This window comes from Urocampus carinirostris, chromosome 18, assembly GCF_059441175.1.
Source record: "Urocampus carinirostris isolate Australia breed hairy pipefish chromosome 18, RoL_Ucar_1.0, whole genome shotgun sequence".
NCBI classification, from domain to species: Eukaryota; Metazoa; Chordata; class Actinopteri; order Syngnathiformes; family Syngnathidae; genus Urocampus; species Urocampus carinirostris.
In genome coordinates this window covers 27,052,560-27,074,819 of record NC_142366.1, presented here as the reverse complement: position 1 = coordinate 27,074,819, position 22,260 = coordinate 27,052,560, and the positions used below count along the sequence as shown (strand labels likewise).

At 40.6% G+C, this 22,260-nt stretch overlaps 2 protein-coding genes across 3 annotated transcripts in view; one reads left to right on the top strand and one right to left on the bottom strand.

Annotated features, from left to right (window-relative positions):
- Positions 1-3,062, top strand: part of nsmaf (neutral sphingomyelinase (N-SMase) activation associated factor) — a 29,510-nt gene extending 26,448 nt beyond the window's left edge. Inside the window, exons 27-30 of the mRNA XM_088322693.1 lie at positions 52-135; positions 222-372; positions 2,576-2,678; positions 2,737-3,062. Of these exons, the coding sequence (XP_088178819.1) occupies positions 52-135; positions 222-372; positions 2,576-2,678; positions 2,737-2,941 (543 nt within the window). The 3' untranslated portion in view covers positions 2,942-3,062. The remainder of the gene's footprint in view (positions 1-51; positions 136-221; positions 373-2,575; positions 2,679-2,736) is intronic.
- A 132-nt stretch (positions 3,063-3,194) lies between these two features.
- On the bottom strand, positions 3,195-21,182 carry LOC148348759 (cyclic nucleotide-gated channel beta-3-like). 2 transcript variants are annotated; one of them, XM_088322690.1, is made up of 19 exons: positions 20,810-21,182; positions 20,599-20,725; positions 17,942-17,993; positions 17,709-17,866; positions 14,763-15,062; positions 13,307-13,515; positions 13,188-13,238; positions 13,039-13,125; positions 12,910-12,974; positions 10,765-10,887; positions 10,561-10,702; positions 7,959-8,118; positions 7,798-7,895; positions 7,658-7,741; positions 6,238-6,356; positions 4,660-4,682; positions 4,530-4,594; positions 4,218-4,347; positions 3,195-4,132 (listed from the first exon to the last, which is right to left on the bottom strand). In XM_088322690.1, the coding sequence occupies exons 1-19, from the start codon at positions 20,903-20,905 to the stop codon at positions 3,993-3,995; spliced, it is 2,229 nt and encodes a 742-aa protein (XP_088178816.1). In that variant the 5' UTR covers positions 20,906-21,182; the 3' UTR covers positions 3,195-3,992. The 2 variants fall into 2 exon arrangements, with proteins under 2 accessions (XP_088178816.1, XP_088178817.1); XM_088322691.1 differs by having other exon boundaries at positions 4,530-4,682; positions 20,810-21,181.
- Positions 21,183-22,260: the final 1,078 nt, after the last annotated feature.

The window sequence follows — 22,260 nt, the reverse complement described above, 5'->3', positions numbered from 1 at the left end:
TTTGCTGTTCAGAGAGTTTTAACTTGTGAAAATTGTTTGATCCCACATCAGGTGTGGCAATGCGAACCAGAAGTTGTGTCCGGTCACAAGAGATCACAATTTGAACTGTTGGCTGAGTTGGAACATGATTCCGGAGTGAGTCGGCGTACATTCAAATCAAGAGGAGAGAAAGACTTGCATTCCTGCCTTTACTGAGGGTGTTTTGTGGGTCCCAAATTTAGGTGAATGCTATTGGACTAAATGCGCCTGCGACTTTGCTTGTGTCCGGATGTAAAGACGGGGCCGTCACCATCTGGGACACGGGGACCTTCGAGACACTGCAGCGAGTCGACTGCCACTCCGCCACTGTCCATTGTGTGTCTTTTAGTCCAGGTGAGTTTGAAGTCCTTTTAATATCATCGAATCGGGTCATTCAAAATCTTACAAAGTGAGTTACTTAAGACATGTGAGTCATAGAAGAAACACGGCCACTAGATGGCAGTAGAGTTAGGGTTATATGCATACATTTTTCAGAAAAATACATTCACATATTTTAATAAGTATCAACAAATCAAACCAGAATCCCACAGTCTGATTCCAAATGGACCTGAATATCAAGATTTTTAAAGGTTTCCCTAAGTCAAAAAACCCCCATTTTATCAGCCACCACTACAAGTACCTCAGAAATTGTCTTATCATTTGACTCAGCTGTGTTTTAGGTGAATAACTGCTTGTTTTCCATGTCTCCTTCCCTAACATATCTTATACAATCAACCGAATACATATTAGTGTTTCATAAAGCGTTCTGATGAGCTGCAGTGGTAAGAGTGGTCAATAAAAACTTTATAGCTAATTTATAGTCATGCCCATTTCCCATGGGTCCTTCTGGTAACACATCACATTTGATGAACAAGATTATTGTCAAAATTGCAGAGAGCTTGCTGATGACCTGCAGCAGTGTTGTGAGAGGGGACCATGGAGAACAGGCATGACTATGGCTCTAAAAATACTGTTTATTTTGTGTGTCTGAGCCAGACCTCAAGGGATAAAATCCAGCATGCTTTTGAGAATCTTTCCTCAAACACACCTGATTCTTTATCGAGCGCTGCAAAATAAATCACAATTTGTAAAGCTGTGTTAAATGAGGAAAACAATCATTGAAAGCTCTTGTCTTGCTTTTTTTCCCACATCTCCATCTGTTAAGACGTTTCATTTGATTGTAAGAATCATTGTTAGCTGTTCACACAGCTTGTTGATGAGCTGCGGAAGTGTTATAAGAGGGGCCAATGGAAAATTGGCGTGACCATTGTATCTTCTTGTGTCTAAGCCAAGTCCTAAAAGGCTGAAATTTTTGAGGATCCCCCCTCAAACACTGCTAATTCTTGAAATCTACTGCTTTGCCTGATTTTTCACCGCTTTCTCTCATTGAATGAACATGATCTTTCTCAGAGCTGCAGCAGTGTCAGAAAAGGGGACAGCAAGGACTATGACTTATGAGAGTTACTGTTTCATACTGTGCATCAAAGCCCAGTTTTTAAAAAGCTAGAATCCTACATGCTATTGAAGTTTCCCTCCTCAAATAGACCTTATGACAATTTACAATACATCAGTCAGCTGTGTTTGAGGAAGAACACCTAATCCTTGAGATCTTTATCAGAGTTCTACGAAGCTTACTAAAGAGCAGCAGTGGTGTTGAAAGAGGGGAACATTGAAAACATGCCCTCTGGCTCTCAAAGACCAGTTTCTTGTCCCCGGTGTCAAACCTAGTCTGTGAAGAGCTGCAATCTTGCAAGTTTTTGAGGTTCTCTCCTTTAGCCCATCAGATTCTTCACCATTCTCATCAAACACCAATGATTTGGATCAGCTGTGTTTGAGGAGTCAACCATGTTTTCTTCCCTCCCACAGCTGACTAGATGAAGAAATTCCATTCTTTCTACAGATCTTGCTGCTTCGCTTCAGCAGTCTTCAACCAAGGGAAAATGGATACATTTCGAGTGAAAGTTTCTTAGCCTTGCTCTACTCTCTCTATATAGAAATATAATTATTGTTAGGAAATATATATTAAAATGTACCATTTACCAAATCGTTCGAATTGGTTACCTGACTCCATTAACCAAACACTGCACGCTCGTTTCCTGATGGAAAAATGAACAAGAGACCGGCATTTCCAGACGGGGGCAGATTTAATTTCTTAAACAATTAAACTAAGTGAACTCCATCCAATATGGCTGAATTAGTGTCGCTCGAGTCTCTGTCTCTCCTCGACCCACGTTTTTTTTCGCAAGCTGGTGTGCTGGCTCTTCCCATGGGGTCCACCCCCTCGCCTCGATGTCTGGAGAAACTCAAAACAGCAGAGCGTTTATCAAAACAATGCCTGATGTCCTTCGTCAGACTCCTGTTATCAAAATTCCCCAGCCAAAACATTCCGCATTTGGAACAGCGTGACCTGTAGCCCACTCAGTGAAAATCTTCATTGCACTCGATAAATGTAGCTTGTATTTAATCGTATAAAATCCTTCATTATGAAATCACCTTATATCCAATTATAACATAGCAGTGGGTTCAATATTCAATGAAAGCACTTTCCTTCATCCAGACTGTCGACACGTCCTCAGCGTCGGCGCCGACTCCTTCATGAAGGTGACCGACGTCCAGACAGGAATGGTGACCTCGTCGGTTCGATCGGAGGAGGAGCTCAGGTACCCTCTTCTCCCTCTTTTGAGTAAAACGGACTCTCAAGAAAATCCTCCACTTTAGATGTTTCTGCTGGGACGGAAACTCTGTGCTCGGCGGGGCTCGGTCGGGTCATCTCCTGCTGTGGGACCTGATGAGCAACGCGGTCACCTCGAGGATCCCGGCGCATTCAGGCGCAGTCACGGCCATATGGATGAATGAAGTGAGCGCCACGGTGATCACGGGTGGTGAGGACAGAGAGATCATCTACTGGAAGCTGCGCAATTAATGTCACGGGAGCAGTTTTGCCAATAACAGTAAGCTGCTATTTTTTTTAAACTTAGCTATGTACCGCAAAGATGTTCATGATTTTGTAAAAGCAATAAAAAACCTTAGTCTATGCTTCGATATCCCAATGGTCCACAGCAGTCAGAATTACGAATAAAGGAACCTATATCTTATTTAATTTGCTGAGCAAAAATTGAATGTTTAAACTGTAGCATAGAATTCAAATGTTTCATTGTCTTATGTCAAAGTTTTGGGCAGTACGGTGGTTAGCAAGTGTGCAGCACAGCTCTGAGCTTTTGAGATTGAACCTTCCTGTGTGGAGTTTGCATGTTCTCCCCGTGCTTGCGTAGGTTACCTCCCACGTTCCAAAAACATGCACGTCAGGTTAATTGGCCGGTCCAAATTGTCCCTAAGTGTGACTGACTGGGCTTGGAAGCCCAGAGAACAAAATGGATGTGGAGTGTCTCTGGCAAATGTTAGTTTGTAAGTTCTCAAGATTTTTTATATTATGTGAGTTTTTTTGGGCTTGTTTTGGTTACAGTTTGGGCAGCACAGCGGTGCAGTTCTGAGGTCATGAGATCAAACCTTCTTGTGTGGTGTTTGCATGTTCTCCCCGTGCTTGCGTGGGTTTCCTCCCACGTTCCAAAAACATGCATGTCAGGTTAATTGGCCGGTTCAAATTGCCCCTAGGTGTGGATGGGCGAGTGGGTTGTCTGTCTCTGTGTGCCCTGTGACTGGCTGGCAACCAGTTCAGGGTGTCCCCTGCCTGGAGACGGCTGGGATGGGTTCCAGCACCCCCACGACCCTACTGAGGATAAGTGGTGCAGATATTGGGTGGATGGATGCTGCTACTTTTGGCATCCATGGAAACATATTCCTCAATTATGAAAATAGACTCCATAACTTGCCTTAATGTTAGGTTGCTAATACTATGGCTGGAGCTGAGGTGTGCGCTTGTTCATCATTCTTGGTCTCTCTATTGCCCTCTGCCATAAGGCAAAAGAACTGCATGCCTCACTTTGCATTAATATTCATCAAATCATTTTAAACTGTTATTTTGAAAAAGGAAATCCTGAATTGTGAAGCGTAATGAGAAGTTTTAGGTTCCCACGAGGGCACATCACCGGTCCACAGTGAATCCAGATCCAATCTAGTCCGTGACACTCCCAGTCCGGCCCATTTTTTTCTCTTTCTGGAAAGACATTATCGCAGAAATGTTTAACAATCAGAGAGAAAAAAAACTAGCAGAAATCAAAACTCAACTGAAGTGTTATTACCGCTAACTTGTGCAGGTTGGCAAAGGCTCTCATTATTTTGGGCGTGGGTGGTTTTGGGCCAAAGAGAGCAAGACCTTTTGGCTTTTCTTCTTGCTTGGCTCCTGGGGGTGGCTTGGCCTTGGTCAGTGCCCTGAAGAGAAATGGAGAATGGATGAAGTTTATTTTAGCTCGGGGGCGGCGAGAGAAATTTAGCTTGTTTCTTTGGTGACATCCAGTGGACATTTCCAACACTGCAGTCCTCTCTTGAGACGAATTTGATCTCTTGTGCTCTTTCGGCTTTGTCCTTATTTCTCAATGGCAGGCCTGACTTACCTTCCCTTCCTCGCCAAAACCTTCTGGGACTCCGGGTAGTGCACCAGTATATCGAACAAATCCTTCTTCTCCAAAACAAAAAGATTAGCAAAGCCGTACGCTTTCACATTCGCGGTGCGTCTGTTCCCACCGTCTTTGGCCGACTGCAGCAGACTGAAGGGGAAATGAATCAAAACAAGACATTGGATGAATGTACTACATATAAGAGAGCAGCGTAAAATGTTTTTGGTTCGAATTCCCTAATAAACGGGAAAATGGTTTAAAAAATTATATATTTAAATCAGTTGCTGCAAATTTAAACTCATTTCCTACGTATTTGTTCTATTTTTTTTCGGTTGATGCTTGGACTACAGCAGGAATCACTAACCTTTTTGTTACAGATTAGCACAGAGGACTACCAGTAAGTTAAGCAATTCTAAATTTAAACAAATTTATACCTTGGTGCTGTGCTAGTACAAAATTGAAATGACTTAAAGTAGGGTTATAATAGGCTCAGTCAACCATTAATACATTTATAGACTAATTTTGGAAGAATGTATTTAAAGGGATACTGTGTGATATTTGACCAGTAAATTTTATATAATGTAGTACAATCAAAAGGAAGGTGGAAACGCACAGGTAAGAATACTAACTGCGGGGAATCAACCTGCAACGTTTTTTAATATATTTTGCCAAACATTTTGTAAGGTTTTTCCTTTCTGGGTACCCGTAGCAGCAAGATAGCAGACAATCATGTGATGTCAAATCAAAACAAACTTATCGACCAACAAGTATTTATGATGATTTGTGTATTTTTTTTACCACTACAAGGTGCTAAACAATACACAATGCCCCTTTAAAATTCCTTTACAAACAGGAAATAGTTACAAAAAAATCAATTTCAATAAATTTAAACACTTAAATGTTCCTTTGTTCAATGCAAAAAGAAACCCAAACTCAATTTTATTTCAAATATATATTTACTCTGTGATGAAAGTCTTGCGTTTGAGTCAGATCAGGAGGTTAATCCGGTTACTGGTAACCAGGGAAACCAGTAATATATCTGTTTCAAAGTGCGACCAGATTGTAATTAGAAGTTGGGTTACAGCCGTTCTCAGTCAACCACTAAATATATGTACTGTATTATGTAATTTACAAATGATAAGCTTATTTGAGAAGAATTGATGATGTATCATGTAAGACACCTCTCAGATAATAGAAGAATTCAGTTGACCCGCCAGGTTGCATTTGCTTGGCACCTTGCTATCTAAAATCACTCTTGCACATATTATCCAATTGTAACCCTTTAAAACCATTGGGTCTAACTTTGGCACAATGGTGAGGTTGTGTGTGGCGGCTAAGACAGTATAAAACTAAGCACTTTTTTAGGTAAGACTGAGAGAAGAGGAAGCTGTGTTATTCAATCTCTGGCATCCAATAAACAGTTGAATGACAATATGCAGTTTTGTGGTTCTTATTTCAAGTACAGCTAGCGTTTGAAATAATAGAAACGGGCTAAGGTTCAATCTGAGCATTACATTTCAATGATTTCTGGTGCCGGTTAAAAGTCCAAGAAAATCGCAATGACTCATCACTGGTGAGCTTTTTTTCGAGGCCTACTCCGGTGTTCTTAGGGGGCTACCAGTTGCCCATGGACGCCACGTTGGTGACCCCTGGACTAGTGTTCTAAAAATGCAATGCATGGTTTGTTCTCATCTTAAACTCTAACCTGATCTCTCCAAAGACGCATCCCGCCTTAAGAGTGACAAAGACGATGCTGTTGTCCGGTCCCCCCACCACCTGGACCGCCCCACTCTTGATGACGTACATTTCTTTACCGATGTCACCCTGCAACAAAAACATATCTTCTTTAGGGAACTTCGTCATGCCTTGACTCACTGCGGTACGGAGTTCCGATCTATGTTGGAATCTATTACGAATGTCTTTTATTGCCTCCAAAGATATTTTAGGGTACAAAGTCAAAAACACGGTGCTGTACGCGCTACCATAGGCCGTTTCCTGTACGTAAATAAACATGATGCATGTATTCCAGCATGCTCTCCGTGTCACCGTCACAGTTCAGAGATGATGCTGAGGAGGAGTTTTGGCATGGTAGCGGGGAAGGACGCAGCGATATTTCAGTTCGTATTGAAGACATTTTAGCAATATTGCAGTAAGTCTCAGAAATTGTGAAATGGATTCACCCGGAAAAGGTGTTGGCAAGTCTGGCTATTACTACGTTTGCCTCACGCATTTCTGACCGATTGGCAAAAGCAGACGTCATTGAATCGTTTTTTTCAAGAAACATGAGGCAAAAAGGTAAATGAATATCCTTATTCTTTGTTTTGTTAATTTGTACATTATAATAATAATAATAATGTGCCTCTTGTTTTATGTTTATTGTACAATTCTCAAATTATAACATATTTCAGTCATGTTGTAATGCTCTTATGATTTAATAAATATACTGTACCTTTGTAAGGCATGCAACGGTTTAGCGTATTTACATACAAAATGTTTTTCTACTTACAAAGTTTTCAGGTTACAGAACTACTCCCAGAATGGATTAAATTTGTAAGTAGAGATACCACTGATTACATATTTATAGTGCCCTGCGACTGGGTGGCAGCCAGTTCAGGGTGTCCCCTGCCCACTGCCCGGGATGGGCTCCAGCACCCCCGTGACCCTACTGAGGATAATCGGTGAAGATAATGGATATATATCTATACCTAAAAATATGTGCCACTTGAACACATAGTAAATCACATAATACCTAAAAAAATATGACAAATTCAACTTTTATATGCGTAATTTGTCACACATTGTATCATTTATATCGTCACGTATTTTTAGTCAATTTTCTCTCGCCTTTTGTCGCAATCAAATGAGGGGGCAGCCAAGTTCCCTTACCTTTTCACCTATTGCTTGATCAGTAAAGAAAGGCAACAAAGTTGATTGTGGTTCATCCAATCAGTGAAAAGTTCAGCCAGTTTGACCCACCCCCTCATTTGAATAACAGAATAAATGCATAAATATGAATACATTGCATGTTATCACATGTTTAAATATTACCTAGATTAGTAAGTATTCATTTACTTACTTATTTCTACATATGGCAGGACCGGTCTTTTCTGTTTTGACATACTCACTTTCTTCACGACAAAATCTCCAGGAAGATAAATAATGGATTTCAGCCTCAGTAGCATGTCCACCAGCATCTGCTGGTCACAGCCCTGAAACAAACCACAGTTTCAACCATGCAGAAGGCCGCAAGTAAAAGGACGTTCACCTGAAACAGAGCAATCTTCTGGAAAGTCGCCAAGTTGATGTCCACGGCGATGGCAGTTTTCATCACCAGAGGCATCTTGTCCAGCAGCTCCGATTCGTCTGAAGGTCAAGGCGTCAATGGCTGAATTCGTACCAAGCGGCTCTATTTGTGGGACATCTCACCGAGCATGCCCTGAGAATCCCACGTGTAGTTGTACCAAGTCCTTATTCGGTTCTGGACGACCTTTGGGATGGAGTAGGTGTTCATGTAGGCCACGCAGCCGTCCATGGACGCTCGGAAATAGGTTTGACCCGCTGTCGCCGCCCCGATGACGTCTCTCATCTACGAAAGGTGAGGAACATGAACGTTATGTAACAACTTATTGACAGTCCTTCGCTTCGATAACGTTGCTGTATGGCGAGGTTTGTGTCAGGGGAGCCACAGTCCTATTTACAAATAAATGAACCAACAGCTTCGAAAAAAAATGATGGGCAGAAAAAGGAAGCTATATATAAACTGAAACATAGAACAAAATGTATGACTTAAAAATGAAGTGTATGTGCTGCTCCTTTTGAGTAAAAAACATCAACAGAAAGGTTATTCAATCTAGATCTATCCATGTATCTACCTAGATCTATCCATGTATCAAGATAGATCTATCCCTCTAAATCTATCTATCCATGTAAAAAGTTAGATCTATCCATCTAAATCTATCTTTCCATGTATCCATCTAGATCTATCCATGTATCCATCTAGATCTATGCATCTGTAGACCTAGACCGATTAAAAAAGGCCGCGCAACAAGAAAATAAATCACTGAAAGGTTTAGACTTGTTATCACAAATTCAATCGTTTGGTGCTGAGGTGTGCACCAAATCAGACTCCTTGGTCTCACTATCGCCCTCTGCCATGGGGCAAGAGAACTAAGTGCCTCATCTGCATCTTCAGACGCTCAGCAGAGTATACAGTTCATTACATACAAATTTTACTGATATTCATGATGTGAAGATTCCGCTACCATGAAAATATCGAAAATATTGTGAAGTTTAAAAAATAATATATTTAATGTTATATTTACATTATGAGGGACAGAGATTTAGCTAACTGGCTAGCCTTCAGTGGCCACCCATCGCTAGCTCACTAGCAAAAGCTGTATAACCATCTACCGTAATATTCAGACGATAAACCAAGCTTTCGACCCTGCGGCTTATGCAATGACGCGGCTAATTGATGCATTTTTCTAATGGCCACCAGGGGCACCCAAGCAGTAAAGGTAAGAGTGAGACGCGTAGAATATGTGTTGAAGACGCAAGTTTAATGTAACCTTGCGCTTTGTGGCTAAATAAAACTAGCATAAACAAACCCTCGTCGTGGAAATGGTATCAATCAAAAGAGAGCTCACTATCATATTTTGATTCTAAGACTGTTTGTAATCAGAAATAATGTAGTGAAACGAAAGGATTACAAGAAGCAATGTCCAATGAAGCAGAAATGTTGATGGCAGATTTATATTTACCGTGTTTTGGAATCAATATTTACACAGTTAGATTCTATGGATAGCCCTTGATGTAATGAAGCCATTTTCCTCTGACATTCAAAGAAGTTGAAGACGGCCAGAGGATGTAATGGTGAGTTACGCCATCTTTATCATTTTCAGGTATATCGTTTTCCTGAGTATATTTTGAAATTGGCATCCTATCTTCAAACCCAAGAGTTCCAATGATATGTGGCATGACATATTTCAGTAAAGACTTATTTGTAAACTAGAATTTCATTGGGCAATAGGAATGTTATTAAAACTCTTTCCATGTACCATATTTCTTTGTAAATATCATGTTTCAATGTGGGAACATGCGGCTTAGTCAGGTGCGGCTTATGTATGTACAAAATGTTTTTTCGTTTAAAATGTACTGGGTGCGGCTTATAATCAGGTGCGCCTTATAGTCTATATTGACTATTTTTTGCACTATGATGACCATTTTTGCACCAAATGCATATTGCACAAACCCTTACGATGCCAAACTGTATGTAACATCCTACATGCCGACATTTCTTGCATAAATTTTGTGTCAATTATAACTAAAACCTTATCCTCCTTTTTTTTATGACCTTATCTTCTCTGTTCCTTTATCTTCTTGGCTTTTTTACCTCACTGCGAATGTGTGAAACTGGAGTGTCATGCCCAATTTCGTTGTCACAATATGTTAACCCATTTTGTAACAATGACAATAAAGCTATATTCTATTCTATTCCGAATTTTACGGTAGTTAAATCATGTTTATTTGTATAACCTTTAATCACAAGAGGTCTTAAAGGGCTGTACAAACTACAGTTTAGACTTGTTATCACAAATTCAATCGTTTGGTGCTGAGGTGTGCACCAAATCAGACTCCTTGGTCTCACTATCGCCCTCTGCTACTAATGCTATATGAACAATGACTTTTTAGTGTTTTGAAATCTTTAAAATGTAATTTGTTGAATGTAAAATACAGCCAAAGAATAACTGATTTGAGATTAGTTTGAATGCAAACGTACTGCTCAATCCTCATGCAAGAAAATAACTAGCTTCTCTTAAGTTGTTACTACCTCGTGTAAATACCACTGGTAACTACTTAGAAACTATTGTTCCTGAAAAAATGTAACCATTTCATATATTTTCAAGTGTATGTTTACATGATCACTAGTGAGGCACAGCCTCCCCTGATGCACTTTACTGATCCATAGCAATCAATGGCAGTGAATGAGGTGATGCCAGTAGCCATCAAAGTCACCAATAATCCTTACCTGGCCAATAAGGCTGGAGAAGACAAAAACGCCAATGAAAAAGTTGGTCATCTGGAAGCCGATCTCAAAAGTGGTGGTGGGCTCGGGCAGCCCCCCGATGTTGATCAGGCTGCGCACTGCGTAGTAGTAGCAACGGAGGTACCTGCCCAAAGACGATAATATGAGCCAAAGTGCCAAGGGCAATGCGAAGCAAAGAGCACGTACGCTGTGCCTTTTCCATTGTAGACCCACAAGGTGGTTCCGATGCCCTGGTGGATGGAGGCCACGTAGTAGAAGCAGGCGTTGATATGGAGGCTGTACAGAAGGTAGCCTGTGGTGCGAGCCACCCTTGGGGGAGGAAGACAAAGACCACCCAAAATGACGTCACTACTGTGTTTCCCCTTCTATTGAATGTCCCTGGAGGGCTATTTCAGGAGTCTTATACTCATGGCCCTCAAGGTAATCGTTTGGGGACCCCAGACATAATATGAAAGCTCGATGTTAGAGCGGCTTGCTGCAGTGTGACATGGATGCTTCATCTGTGTTAACTATCTAGGCAGCGCTCAAAATTTACTCACTAATGCAGTGTTTTTAACCTTTTATGAGCCAAGGCATATTTTCCAAAATGAAATTAAATCCCACTGCATACCACAAGTCTGTGCCGGTTTATCTCCGATAAAGGTAAATTCAAGTAAAAGATAGCTGACGCTAGACCGCACAGGCACACAGTAGGGCAATTCATGACTGAAAACACTGAACTGATTGAGGTATGTCTGCCCTGCAATATGACAGGCTAGTTAATTCCACTGTGTACACATTACTGAACAAATAACCTGGTTCAATTAACCATTTATTTTGCTATTTTATTCAAATTGAAGTGTGGAAAGACATAGTCAATGCGGTTGAACGACACATTGGATGCATTTTCCATCTTTTGGTGAGGGTCTGCCTTTGAAAACCTGATTGGGCCCAACCTCACCAAGACCCTAGTTCCAGCGGCCCCGAGATCCCAAGTCTAGTCGGTTCTGCCACAGTGTCTCATTAACTTGTATTATTAGAAAAATAGAATGATATTTTTAAATATACACTGGAGATGCCATGTTTACTGCTTAACATTTTGTTGTCTCAAACATGCGGCGATTATACCCCGCAGAGTGATAGTTTTCAACCCCCAGCTTATTATGAAAGTTTAAAGGGATGGTGTATCATTAAGCGTCTCCTGGTAGTAAAGAAAAATAAAATAAAAACAATATTGATTCAAAGAATATGCACAAATACAGAAGCTATCATACAAACTTGCATGTTTTAAAATACTATTAAGTCGAGAAATTGATTTTGCATTACATTAGCCAAGTGTGAGCAGTCATAAATGTCCGACATCTTGCTGCTACGAGTACCCCCAAAAACTCGCGAAAATGGCCAAAATTGATTAAACAATTGTTATATGTATGTATATCTATGTTGATCTATATCAATATAAATAGATGTAGATCTCTATCAATAGAGATCTACATCTATCTATATCAATAGAGATCTAAATTGATAGCTCTATGTCGACATAGGTCTGTCGTGCAGTGGTGAGCACTTTCACCATACACTCAAAGGTCCCCGGTTTGAGACTGGGTGGAAACATGTTGGACTGGAGAGGGATGGGCACTATAAGGCTGAACTTGCCCAAGACACACCCCATCTATAGATTTATATCTATCGATTTAGTTCTATATCCGTCGATCTTTATCGATTGATGCAGGTCTATGTCGACATGGACCTATCTATCGATTGATGCAGGTCTATGTCGACATAGGTCTATCAGTCGATTGATGCAGGTCTATGTCGACATCGATCTAGTTCTATATCCGTCGATCTTTATCGATTGATGCAGGTCTATGTCGACATCGATCTAGTTCTATATCCGTCGATCTTTATTGATTGATGCAGGTCTATGTCGACATAGACGTGCATCAATCGACTGATAGGTCTATGTCGACATAGACGTGCATCAATCGACTGATAGGTCTATGTCGACATAGACGTGCATCAATCGACTGATAGGTCTATGTCGACATAGACCTGCATCAATCGACTGATAGGTCTATGTCTACATAGACCTGCATCAATCGACTGATAGGTCTATGTCGACATAGACCTGCATCAATCGATAAAGATCGACGGATATAGAACTAGATCGATAGATATAAATCTATAGATGGGGTGTGTCTTGGGCAAGTTCAGCCTTATAGTGCCCATCCCTCTCCAGTCCAACATGTTTCCACCCAGTCTCAAACCGGGGACCTTTGCGTGTATGGTGAAAGTGCTCACCACTGCACTACAGAAATATCGTCTCTACCGTATACTTCCCGAAAACAGTACCTCCAGATGTATGCTTTGGTCATGATGCTTTCAAGACGATCACTAAATTCAAAGAACGACTCCAACTGTAACAATCCAGAGCAAAACACGTAAATAGTAGCGCAATCGCCGCCGATGGAACAGGACAACCTTAAGAAAGCGGTTGAGTCGGTAAATGGCCGAAAATCCGAAGTAGAGGCCCAGAAAGTCGAAAGGTAGGACGCACACGATGTCGGTCTGCGGAGGACACAGTAAACCCATCAGGTCCAAGATACAGGGTGCCGTCTTGCTGCACGTACCTTGAATCGAGGCGATTTCCGATAATGCACCTTAGCCATGGCTCCGTCTTTCTGCAAAACAAGCGCCAAAGCTCAAAAACCCGACGCCACGTCGTCGAACGTACCCCGATCTCTCTTACGATGATATCTCCGGCTTTGACGAACTGCAGGCGAGGTTGCCAAATCACCATGTCCACCACGTAGACCGCGTCGCTCAGAAGGTCCAAAAGGATCCAGAATCGGTTTGCCGTCTCGTTGTGGAAGGGGAACGCCAAACGGGCCGAGCAGAACCAGATGTTGTAGTTGTACGCTATGGCCACTAGGGACAGCCAGGTGATGTAACGGCGATCTGAAGAAGCAAAGTATAGTTTGACCACTAGGGGTCACTGAATACAGCGTTGCGCTAAAGAGACGTCCCCAAATTTTTGTTCAGGAGGATGAAGAAACACTGATTTGAATATAAAATCTGAAAATATCCCTTTAATAGAAACTGTTAATTTTTAATTGAACCTTTAAAGGGACAGTATGTATTATATGACCATTAGATGGCCACTATATCATGTAGTTCAAGCAAAGAGTGGTAAAAGGCACAAGGAAGAATACAAACTACGGAGGCCAAAATGCGACATTCAACTTATTTTTTTCCGTGAGGCTCATGTTATGTAAAATGCTGATTTCTCGACCTACGAGTATTTTTTTAAAAACTCCTGTTTGTATGATTTTTAGCGAATCAAGTTTTTTTTAATCACTGGAAGGCACTTACAAAAGTAAAACTATTTAAATTAAGTATGAACAATATCATAATATAACTGCATCCTAATTTGTTGTTATCAATAAAGTTCTTATTAACAACTAGGATGTGCTAAATAATAGACATTGTCCCTTTAAAAAAATAGTTTTTAATGAATAAAGTGTTTTTTAACAACTAGGATGTGCTAAATAATGGACATTGTCCCTTTAAATAAATATTGTCTTTTAATGAATAAAGGGTTTTTTAACCACTACAATGTGCTAAATAATGAACGATGTTTCTTTAAATCAATATAATTTTTTTTAATGAATGAAGATATTTTTTTTCACTACTAGGTGGCACTAAATAATACAAAATCACCCGTAACTTCATATATACTAAATTATACTTGAGGCCATCATATGGCTGAAATAATCATTGCAACCTCTGTCAGGCTCTTTTTGTTGCAGAGCAGTTATCCAAAATTCTTCCTTCATTTTTCCATCTTTTTTGGGGTTAGGGTCGGCATTTGGACTCTATTTGAAACAGTCATTTTCTTACTTTCACCATTTTTCTCCTAGAACAAAAAAAAAAACTTGAGCACATGTGATCGCTCTCCTTCTAAATTAGTGGTTCTCAAAGTAGTAGGATGCCCCCTGCGTGGGCGTTTGACCCCGGGGGAGTTATTTTTATTTTTGAACGGTCTCAAAATAAAGTGCAATTGCACCTCCACTACACTAGGGGGTAATAGCACTCCCACTTTGGGGGTACCGCATTTATTAAGTGAATTCAGTTATTTTTTTTAACCACTCAGGGGCATTAAGTATTAAACACTGACCCTTTAAGTAGATTTTGATCCCACCTACCCGTGAAAGGGTCTATGGTAGGCCCAAGAACGGTATCAAGTTTCTTCTCCACGGGACTGAAACAAGCGTCGAACCAAGCCAAGCTGAAATCCGGTAGGAGTTTCTCTTTCTTGCGGGCTTCCTCGGCAATTCTCTCCTCCTCTGCTTTTTTCTCGGCCTCCAACCTTTTCTCCTCGTCCTTCTTCTTCTTCTCCTTGGCTTTTTTGGCCGCCTCCTCCGCCTTCTTCTTGTCTGCTTCCTCTTTGGCCAGCCTCTCATTTTCCTTCAATCTGTGATAATCGTCCTTCTTCATAATAGGCGCTAAAAAGGCAGAAAAAATCGTTGATGAATGTCCCTTTTTAACCCCTTTTAAAAAGCATATTGGAATCAAATAAATAATTTGATGTTATATAAATAAAAATATATTATTTTTGTCATTATTAACTTAGCAAAGTGCCGAGCTATCCCAGACCAGATTTCCAACAAGAATCTTCTTAGAGCTTCCAATCAAGGACCTTATTCATCATTGAGCTTCACATCAAGGTCACGGTAGGAATCTGACTATTCCTTTAATCTTGGCTGCGGGCTCCTGAACTTTGAGAAAATACAAAATAAATCCACTGAAAAGCATTTTGCATTGGTGGACATCCTTTTGTTGCTAGCTCTCTGTTTAGCCCCATGATTCCCGTTAACAAATAAAGAGACTAGCAGGGTTGGGTAGGGTTACTTTAACTTGATTACTTTCAATTACTTTTGGATTACTCCAATACCAAATATGCTAATAAAAGACAAGAAACTAAATATGAATAAAATGATGACTCACAACACGTGGTAAGCTATCTCTCCTGGCTTTGATCTCTTTGATCTACGGCAAAACTAACATAAAATGCGCCAGAAACAAAAAAAATAAATCCAAACAGCTTGCCAACGTCATTTTTGCCGTTCTATGTATTGCGTTACTCCCCAAGCCTGCACAAAATTGAGTCATTTTATTTATATTTAGTTTCTTTTCTTTTATTAGCATATTTGGTATCAGAGTCATCCAAAAGTAATTAAAAGTAATCCAGTTAAAGTAACCCTACCCGACCCTGCAGACTGGTAAAACGATATTCTCTGGACCAGGGGTGTCAAACAGGCGGCCCGCGGGCCAAATCAGGCCCGCTAAGGGATTCAATCCGGCCCGCGAAACAACGCTGAGGGAAGTGCAAGAGGAAAACGACCTGCAGGTTGAAATATGTACTCTTGATGTTGCCCAAGCCAGGTGCCTCTCACAAACGCTGTACTTTCTCTTTCTTTCTCTTTCGTTTTCTTTGTTCCTCTTTGGCTCTTTCTCTCTCATTTTCTTTGGATTTCTTTATTTTGCTCTCTTTCTTTCCCCCTCTCTCACTATTTATCTTTGTATCTATTTTGTTTCTTACATTCTCTCTCTTTGCCACACCCTCTCATTCTCTCTTTTTCTTTGTTCCTCTTTTTCTCCATTTCTCTCTGTCTCTCTCTTTCCATTTCTCTTTGAATTTCTTTCACTCTTTCTTTTCCCCTCTCTCACTATTTCTGTTTTTATCTCTTTGTCTCTCCCTCTCCTTCTCTCTAATCTACTACTCAAGCCCCCGAGAGAATGTTTTTTCTATCCAGTGACCCCAGAGTTGAAATTAGTTTGACACCCCTGCTCTAGACCGTAGACCAACCTAACTTGTGACTTGCATCTTTTTCAGCCAATTGCAGGCTTTGTTTTACCCCGCTTTGGCCTACAGGAGCCTGTAAATGCTACAAAGGACCCGCCTCCTTTACCTTTGAAAACCTTTAGCCAATAAAGACTGATTTGAATCATAATTGACACATACATTGGTTAGGAAATAAAACGGCAGTATATATATATCCCAGCATGCACCGCAAACTACTTCTATGGGGGAAAATCGAGTCGGCGTCTGCCCACCTTAGTTGAGAGACCCTTTGTGACTCCACATATAAGGCGCACCGTACTATAAGGCGCATGGTCAAAAAATTGAAGGTAAATACGGTAACCAAACTTAAAATTTCATATAAAACACCTTCAACCAAGAAATCGCTTTTTTTAAACTACAATTTATATGAAATGTATTTTATCATCTTGTCCATTGTTCATTAAATGGAAAGCTATTGTTCAAATTGATTATCCCTCTGGTGTTTCTCCTATTCATTTTACCACTGATCAAACCTCTGCCCATCACCTTAGGTCAGGGGTGTCAAACTCATTTGAACTCGGGGGCCACACGATAGAACAAACATTCTGTCGGGGGCCGGACTAGGAGATTAAAGAGAAAGAAAAAGAGAAAAAGAAATATGAGAAAGAGGGAGGGAAAAGGAGAGAGGGCGGGAGAAAGAGAGGGAGAGAGCATGAGAAACAAGAGGTAAAAAGTCGTGAGAGTGGGGGAAAGAAAGGGAGAGGAAGAAAGAAATCCAAAGAGAAATAGAAAGACAGAAGGAGAGAAAAGAGAAAAGAGCGCACGAAGGGTAGGAAGAGAGAAAGAGAAAAGCAAAAAAGGAAGTTAGAGCAAAATAAGTTGAAAAGAGACACAGAGAGTGGGAGAAAAGGGTTGCAAAAGAGGGAGAAAGAGAAATAAATACAAGTACAGAGTCTTTGTTCAAGGCACCTTTCTTTGGCAACATCAAGTTGACATATTTTAACCTGCAGCTTGTTTTTCTCTTGCGCTTCTCTGAGTGTTGTCTACCGGATTCAATCCCTTAGCGGGCCTGATGTGGCCCGCGGGCCCCCTGTTTGACACCCGTGCCTTAGGTGCTACACACTCCAACAAAAAATGCCCAACATAAAATGTATTTTTTTTTCTATTGCTGCATCGTTTTCCACCCTTTCCTGAGGTCATTCCGATTGGACAATGAATAAATCCTCACAATACTTAAAACTAGATAACAAAAGAAAGGGATAAATGACTGTGTGTTCGTACGGGGAGTGTATTAATGGTTACTCACTGACAGGTGGCGTGATTTCGGGCGATGTTGCGTACGGGTCGAAGACTTTATCTTTGATGTTTTCAGTTCGCTCCTTTATGGATTTGACCAACCATCGGAGAGTTTCGTCCGTGAAGCGGGAGTAAACGATCGGAGGAGGGGGAGCCGCGTTCTCTTCACTGAGAAAAGTCACCAAAACAGAAGGTCAAAAGGGAGTCTGTAAGTGAGAATTATTCAAATATATATATTCTTACCCTTCTGCTACATTTGGATTGACAGGAGGTAAAGGTGCTGTGGGGGCAGGAGCTAAATGAAATAATAAAAATAGTTGATTTGATTTTCCCAAACGTCAATCCGATCGGAATATTCACAAACAGATCGGGGTCAAAGTCGGAAAGGATTTACTACAGTTTTAGAAGTATTCTATCCATCTACCTTGGTCATATCCCTCAAGAGGGGTGACCGACAGCAAGACACACACATACAATAACAAAGAAAATAAAAGGGAAATAAATAGCAAAAAAAAAAAAACACACGAATTTTTGGACCAAGGCCAACCCAATTGCCCAAACACCCAAACAAGTTAGGCACCTCGGCACCTAAGTGGGTCATGCTTTCGTCCCTCCAGATGAAACGGGACACCAGAAAGCGGCCATGTCACTCGGGTCAGGGTGACACAACACACTCTTTTGTTCAACAGCAGGGCCCGACAGCTTTCGCTGGTTTACCCCTGCCGCATCATACGGGTGCTCAGCCCATCCTTAAGAACGCGTCCACAATCCCACTATCCTTTCACAACACCTCTCCACTCCTTTCTATCACCAACAAGAGCTCTAGCTTCCATTATATTTAGACCTCTTCCCTGCAGTGCACTCATAACACCATCCATCCATGTCAATGGCGGCCTTCCTCTTGGTCTCCTTCCATTGACTTCTGCTCTGTAGATCCTCTTCAACATTCCCTCCTCATCCATCCTCTCCATGTGTCCAAATCAACCGAGTACTCTTATCCACATGCTTGCTCAGTTCCACTACTACTCCAGTTCTGTCTCTCACAATTTCATTTCTCAATCTATCTAATCTTGTCACTACTAACATACTCCTCAAACACTTCATCTCAAAAACATTGGATTTCCTTCTCAAATCTGCGTTCAGGCTCCAAGTCTGCACCATACAACACAGTCAGCACAATCACACTCTCATACAGTCCCCTCTTAACATCCATACTCATACTCTTGTTGTTCTCACTCTCCTCAGAGCACCCAAAACCTTACTTCTCAGAAGAATAGCTAAACAATTATTATGGATTTAGATTGTATCATGGAAATCATGATGAAATGCTCATTTCAGAGTCCCAACTGACCAACAAGGTAGCCTCTTAATAACACCAGACTCTGGACCGGTTCTAGAAAATAACTCCCAGTCATGGGTCATTGTGAATTCCAACGGGCATAAGAAATTCAGATCAATTCTTCCGAGATTCTTTCTAAAAGGTGTATTGTTCAGCGCTTAAAAGGACATTGTGAATTATGAAGCGCCTACTAGTGGGTAAAAAAATGTCACATTAATAAAAAAAGAAAAGTACAATAATGATTTAAAGTGACCATGTGTTATTTAGCTTCTCCTAGTGGTCAAAAATGTCATTCATTATAAAATGGATTTCAATAATAAAAAAACATCAACAATGATAAACACATGCATTTTTTAAACACTCACAAATCAAGAAGTTTGTATTTATTTGCGTGAGGCTTATATAGAGGGAGCTGCCATGATTGTGCCCCATCTTGCTGCTAAGGGTATTCTCATAAAAACAAAAAGCTTGTGAAAGGCTTGGCTAAAAAATAAGATTTATTGAGTCTCAACCTTGCACAGTTGTGGGTGGACATTTATCGAACTGGATGAAGGAAGCGGCTATTTGTCTCGAGTTGGAGGAGTTGTTTACTGGTAAAACAGACACGGAGGATGAAGTGGATTGGATTTAGTGATTTGGAGTGAAGCTGTTTGGTAAAAATGTTCTTTATGCTAGAGTTATTACTGAAACTAAAAGGTATGTCAATCATGGACCGTTCATATAGTGTACAAACCAATTCACCCTGTTCTCTTTTGTTTAAAATTGCCATTTTTGGCGTTTTTCAAATTTCCCCCCATTAGTGCGACTCATACATGTTTTTTTCCTATTTTAATTATGCATTTTTGGGCTGGTGCGACTTACACTCCGGAGAGACTTATAGTCTGGAACTGTGGACCGCATGTTTGACATGCCTGCTTTAGGAGCCTCACAAAGAGTATAACAGGAGGGTGAGTCCGGAAGAGGAGAAAGAAAGGAAAAAACTGCTAATGCAACTGATTTGCATGCTTAATAAAATGTTGCCTGAAAAGAAACTGGAAAGGATTCATGTGAGTCATTTAAAGTAATAACCGTAATAACATGGTGATAACAAGGCACTTTGCATAGTGTTGTGGAGTGTGGATAATAACTAATGATAAGTTTGTAGGCATCTAGTGAAGGTTGTGGGATGATGTTGTTGCTCAGGAGCCGGGGTGGACGACCTTCACGAGATATCTTAACTTTATTTGAGAACACTATAAAGACCAATGTTGAACGTCTGAAACTTGGAACGTGACCTGAATGCAATAAGTCGCGTTCCCTTTTTGCCATATCTCCTCTCTGCGTATTTTTTGACAATCTCTCCAAAAGTAGCAGACTGGTAGCTTTTCAGGCTAATCAGTAACAAAAAAAAAAGTCGTTTTCAGCTTCAAACAGGTTGGTGAACCGTGGCATGAAATTAAACTCATTAGAAATTTAAAAAATAAAAAAATAATAAAAATAAGGAGTAGTCAGTCAAAAGTGTGAGGAACACAAGAGTGGATACTATAGTATATATTTAAAGTGAATTTGAATGTTCCTTTACCTGGCTTCGGCTCTTCTTTCGTCGGTTTTTCTTTCTTTTCTACGTCTTTTTTGTCCTCCCCTTTGGCTGGTTCTTCTTTATTTTTCTCCTCTTGCTTTGCCTCCACCTTTGCTTGGGCAGTTTCTTGCTGTTGACACAAACGTTACCACCATCAATTTAAATTCCAGATATTAAACTAGGGCATCGCAGTTCAAGTCCCAAAATAGTTTACCTTGGCTGGCGGAGGAGCAGCAGGAGGCGCAGGAGCAGCTTTGACGGCCGGTGGAGGCTCAGGAGCCTTTACCATTGCTTTTAACCTCGCAAACATGACCGTATCTCCTTCCTTCTATCAGGAAACCTTCAACTTTTCTCCTTTTTGTCCAGTCTTCCGTGCTGTCTGACTCCCGACAAGCAACGGATTGAGGCAATTAATTCCTTGAAGCAGATTAATTCCTTCTGAGCGCCGCCCTTCTCTCCAAGTCGTCACCGGATCACTCGTCACTGACAAAAAAGCTAAACTTTTGCAATATTTTATTTGAAATGTTTCCGTAATCAGTCGTCCTTAATGACAACAAACTTCTACCGGATGGTTTTAAGTTCACTCGGTAGAGTCTGGATACAAGCTCTACATTTATTTTGGTTTCAGAGTCATCTAAGGTCCCAGCCTGGATAATGGGATTATGGTCAGTAGCTCTCGTGGCACACACACAAAAACAAACCCTATAAAAAAACAGGAGTACAGTTGTAGGTAAATATTCCAATTATTACATTTGCAGTAATTTAATAGAAAGCAGGGACCACTGACCTTTTTGAAATGGTCAGAGATAGTAAATGGTCTGCATTTCTATTGCGCTTTTCAAGTCAATGAAGACCTCCCCAAGCGCTTTACAATGTGCTTCACACTTACCCATTCACACACACACTCACACACCAATAGGGAGTCAGCCATGCAAAGCGCCTACCTGCTTATTACTCTGATTTCCACTTGACTTGGAAGTGCCAGCCCTCACAGTCAACTTTCTTTTCTGTACTTACAGCTTTACTCTTGCTGACTTTTTCTTTTAAAGAGAAAAAACACCCTAAAGACTGCATCACTCCATGCATATGGGAAAACGTTAAGAACGTTTGTGTCCTCCTACAGAAACCATATATTTTTCCATTATCAAACTTTTTTTTTAAACGAACAAAAAAATGCGTTGTTACTGATGAGCGCATCTGTTTGTTTCGCATTTTAAATATCACATGTTATAACTATGCCATTACTATGTTATTACCTGGTTATAACTTTTAGTAGTATGATTAAAATAGGCTCGGACAAATACTTAAGCATTTGTCTTGTATAAGGGCACAGTTAGATAATAGGCTAATTTGGAAAACCCTTTCAGAAAAAAATATGTTTTAGACACTGATAATGTTAAAAGGACACTATTATTTAGCGCCTCCTAGAGGTAAAAAATAAGCCTAAATATTTAAACTAAATACTACATGAACTACCCAATAAATGTGCAATTTTTATATCATACTCATATATAACACCCAAAGCAAGCCGGCATGATTGTTAGCCAGCTTGCTGCTACGGGTACCCCAAAAGACAAAAAATTAAAAAAAAAGTATAATGTGCTGGTCACTCCGAGTCTCTACAGTTTGGATTGTTCCCTGTGCTATACAGCGACACCTTGTGGT

Coding starts and splice junctions, on each gene's coding strand:
- LOC148348759 (XM_088322690.1), bottom strand. CDS start 20,905: ATGTTTGCGAGGTTAAAAGCAATGGTAAAGGCTCCTGAGCCTCCACCG. Junction 4,595..4,659: donor GCTGCAGTCGGCCAAAGACG/GTGGGAACAGAC, acceptor GTTTTGGAGAAG/AAGGATTTGTTCGATATACT. Junction 4,348..4,529: donor GTTTTGGCGAGGAAGGGAAG/GTAAGTCAGGCC, acceptor ATTTCTCTTCAG/GGCACTGACCAAGGCCAAGC.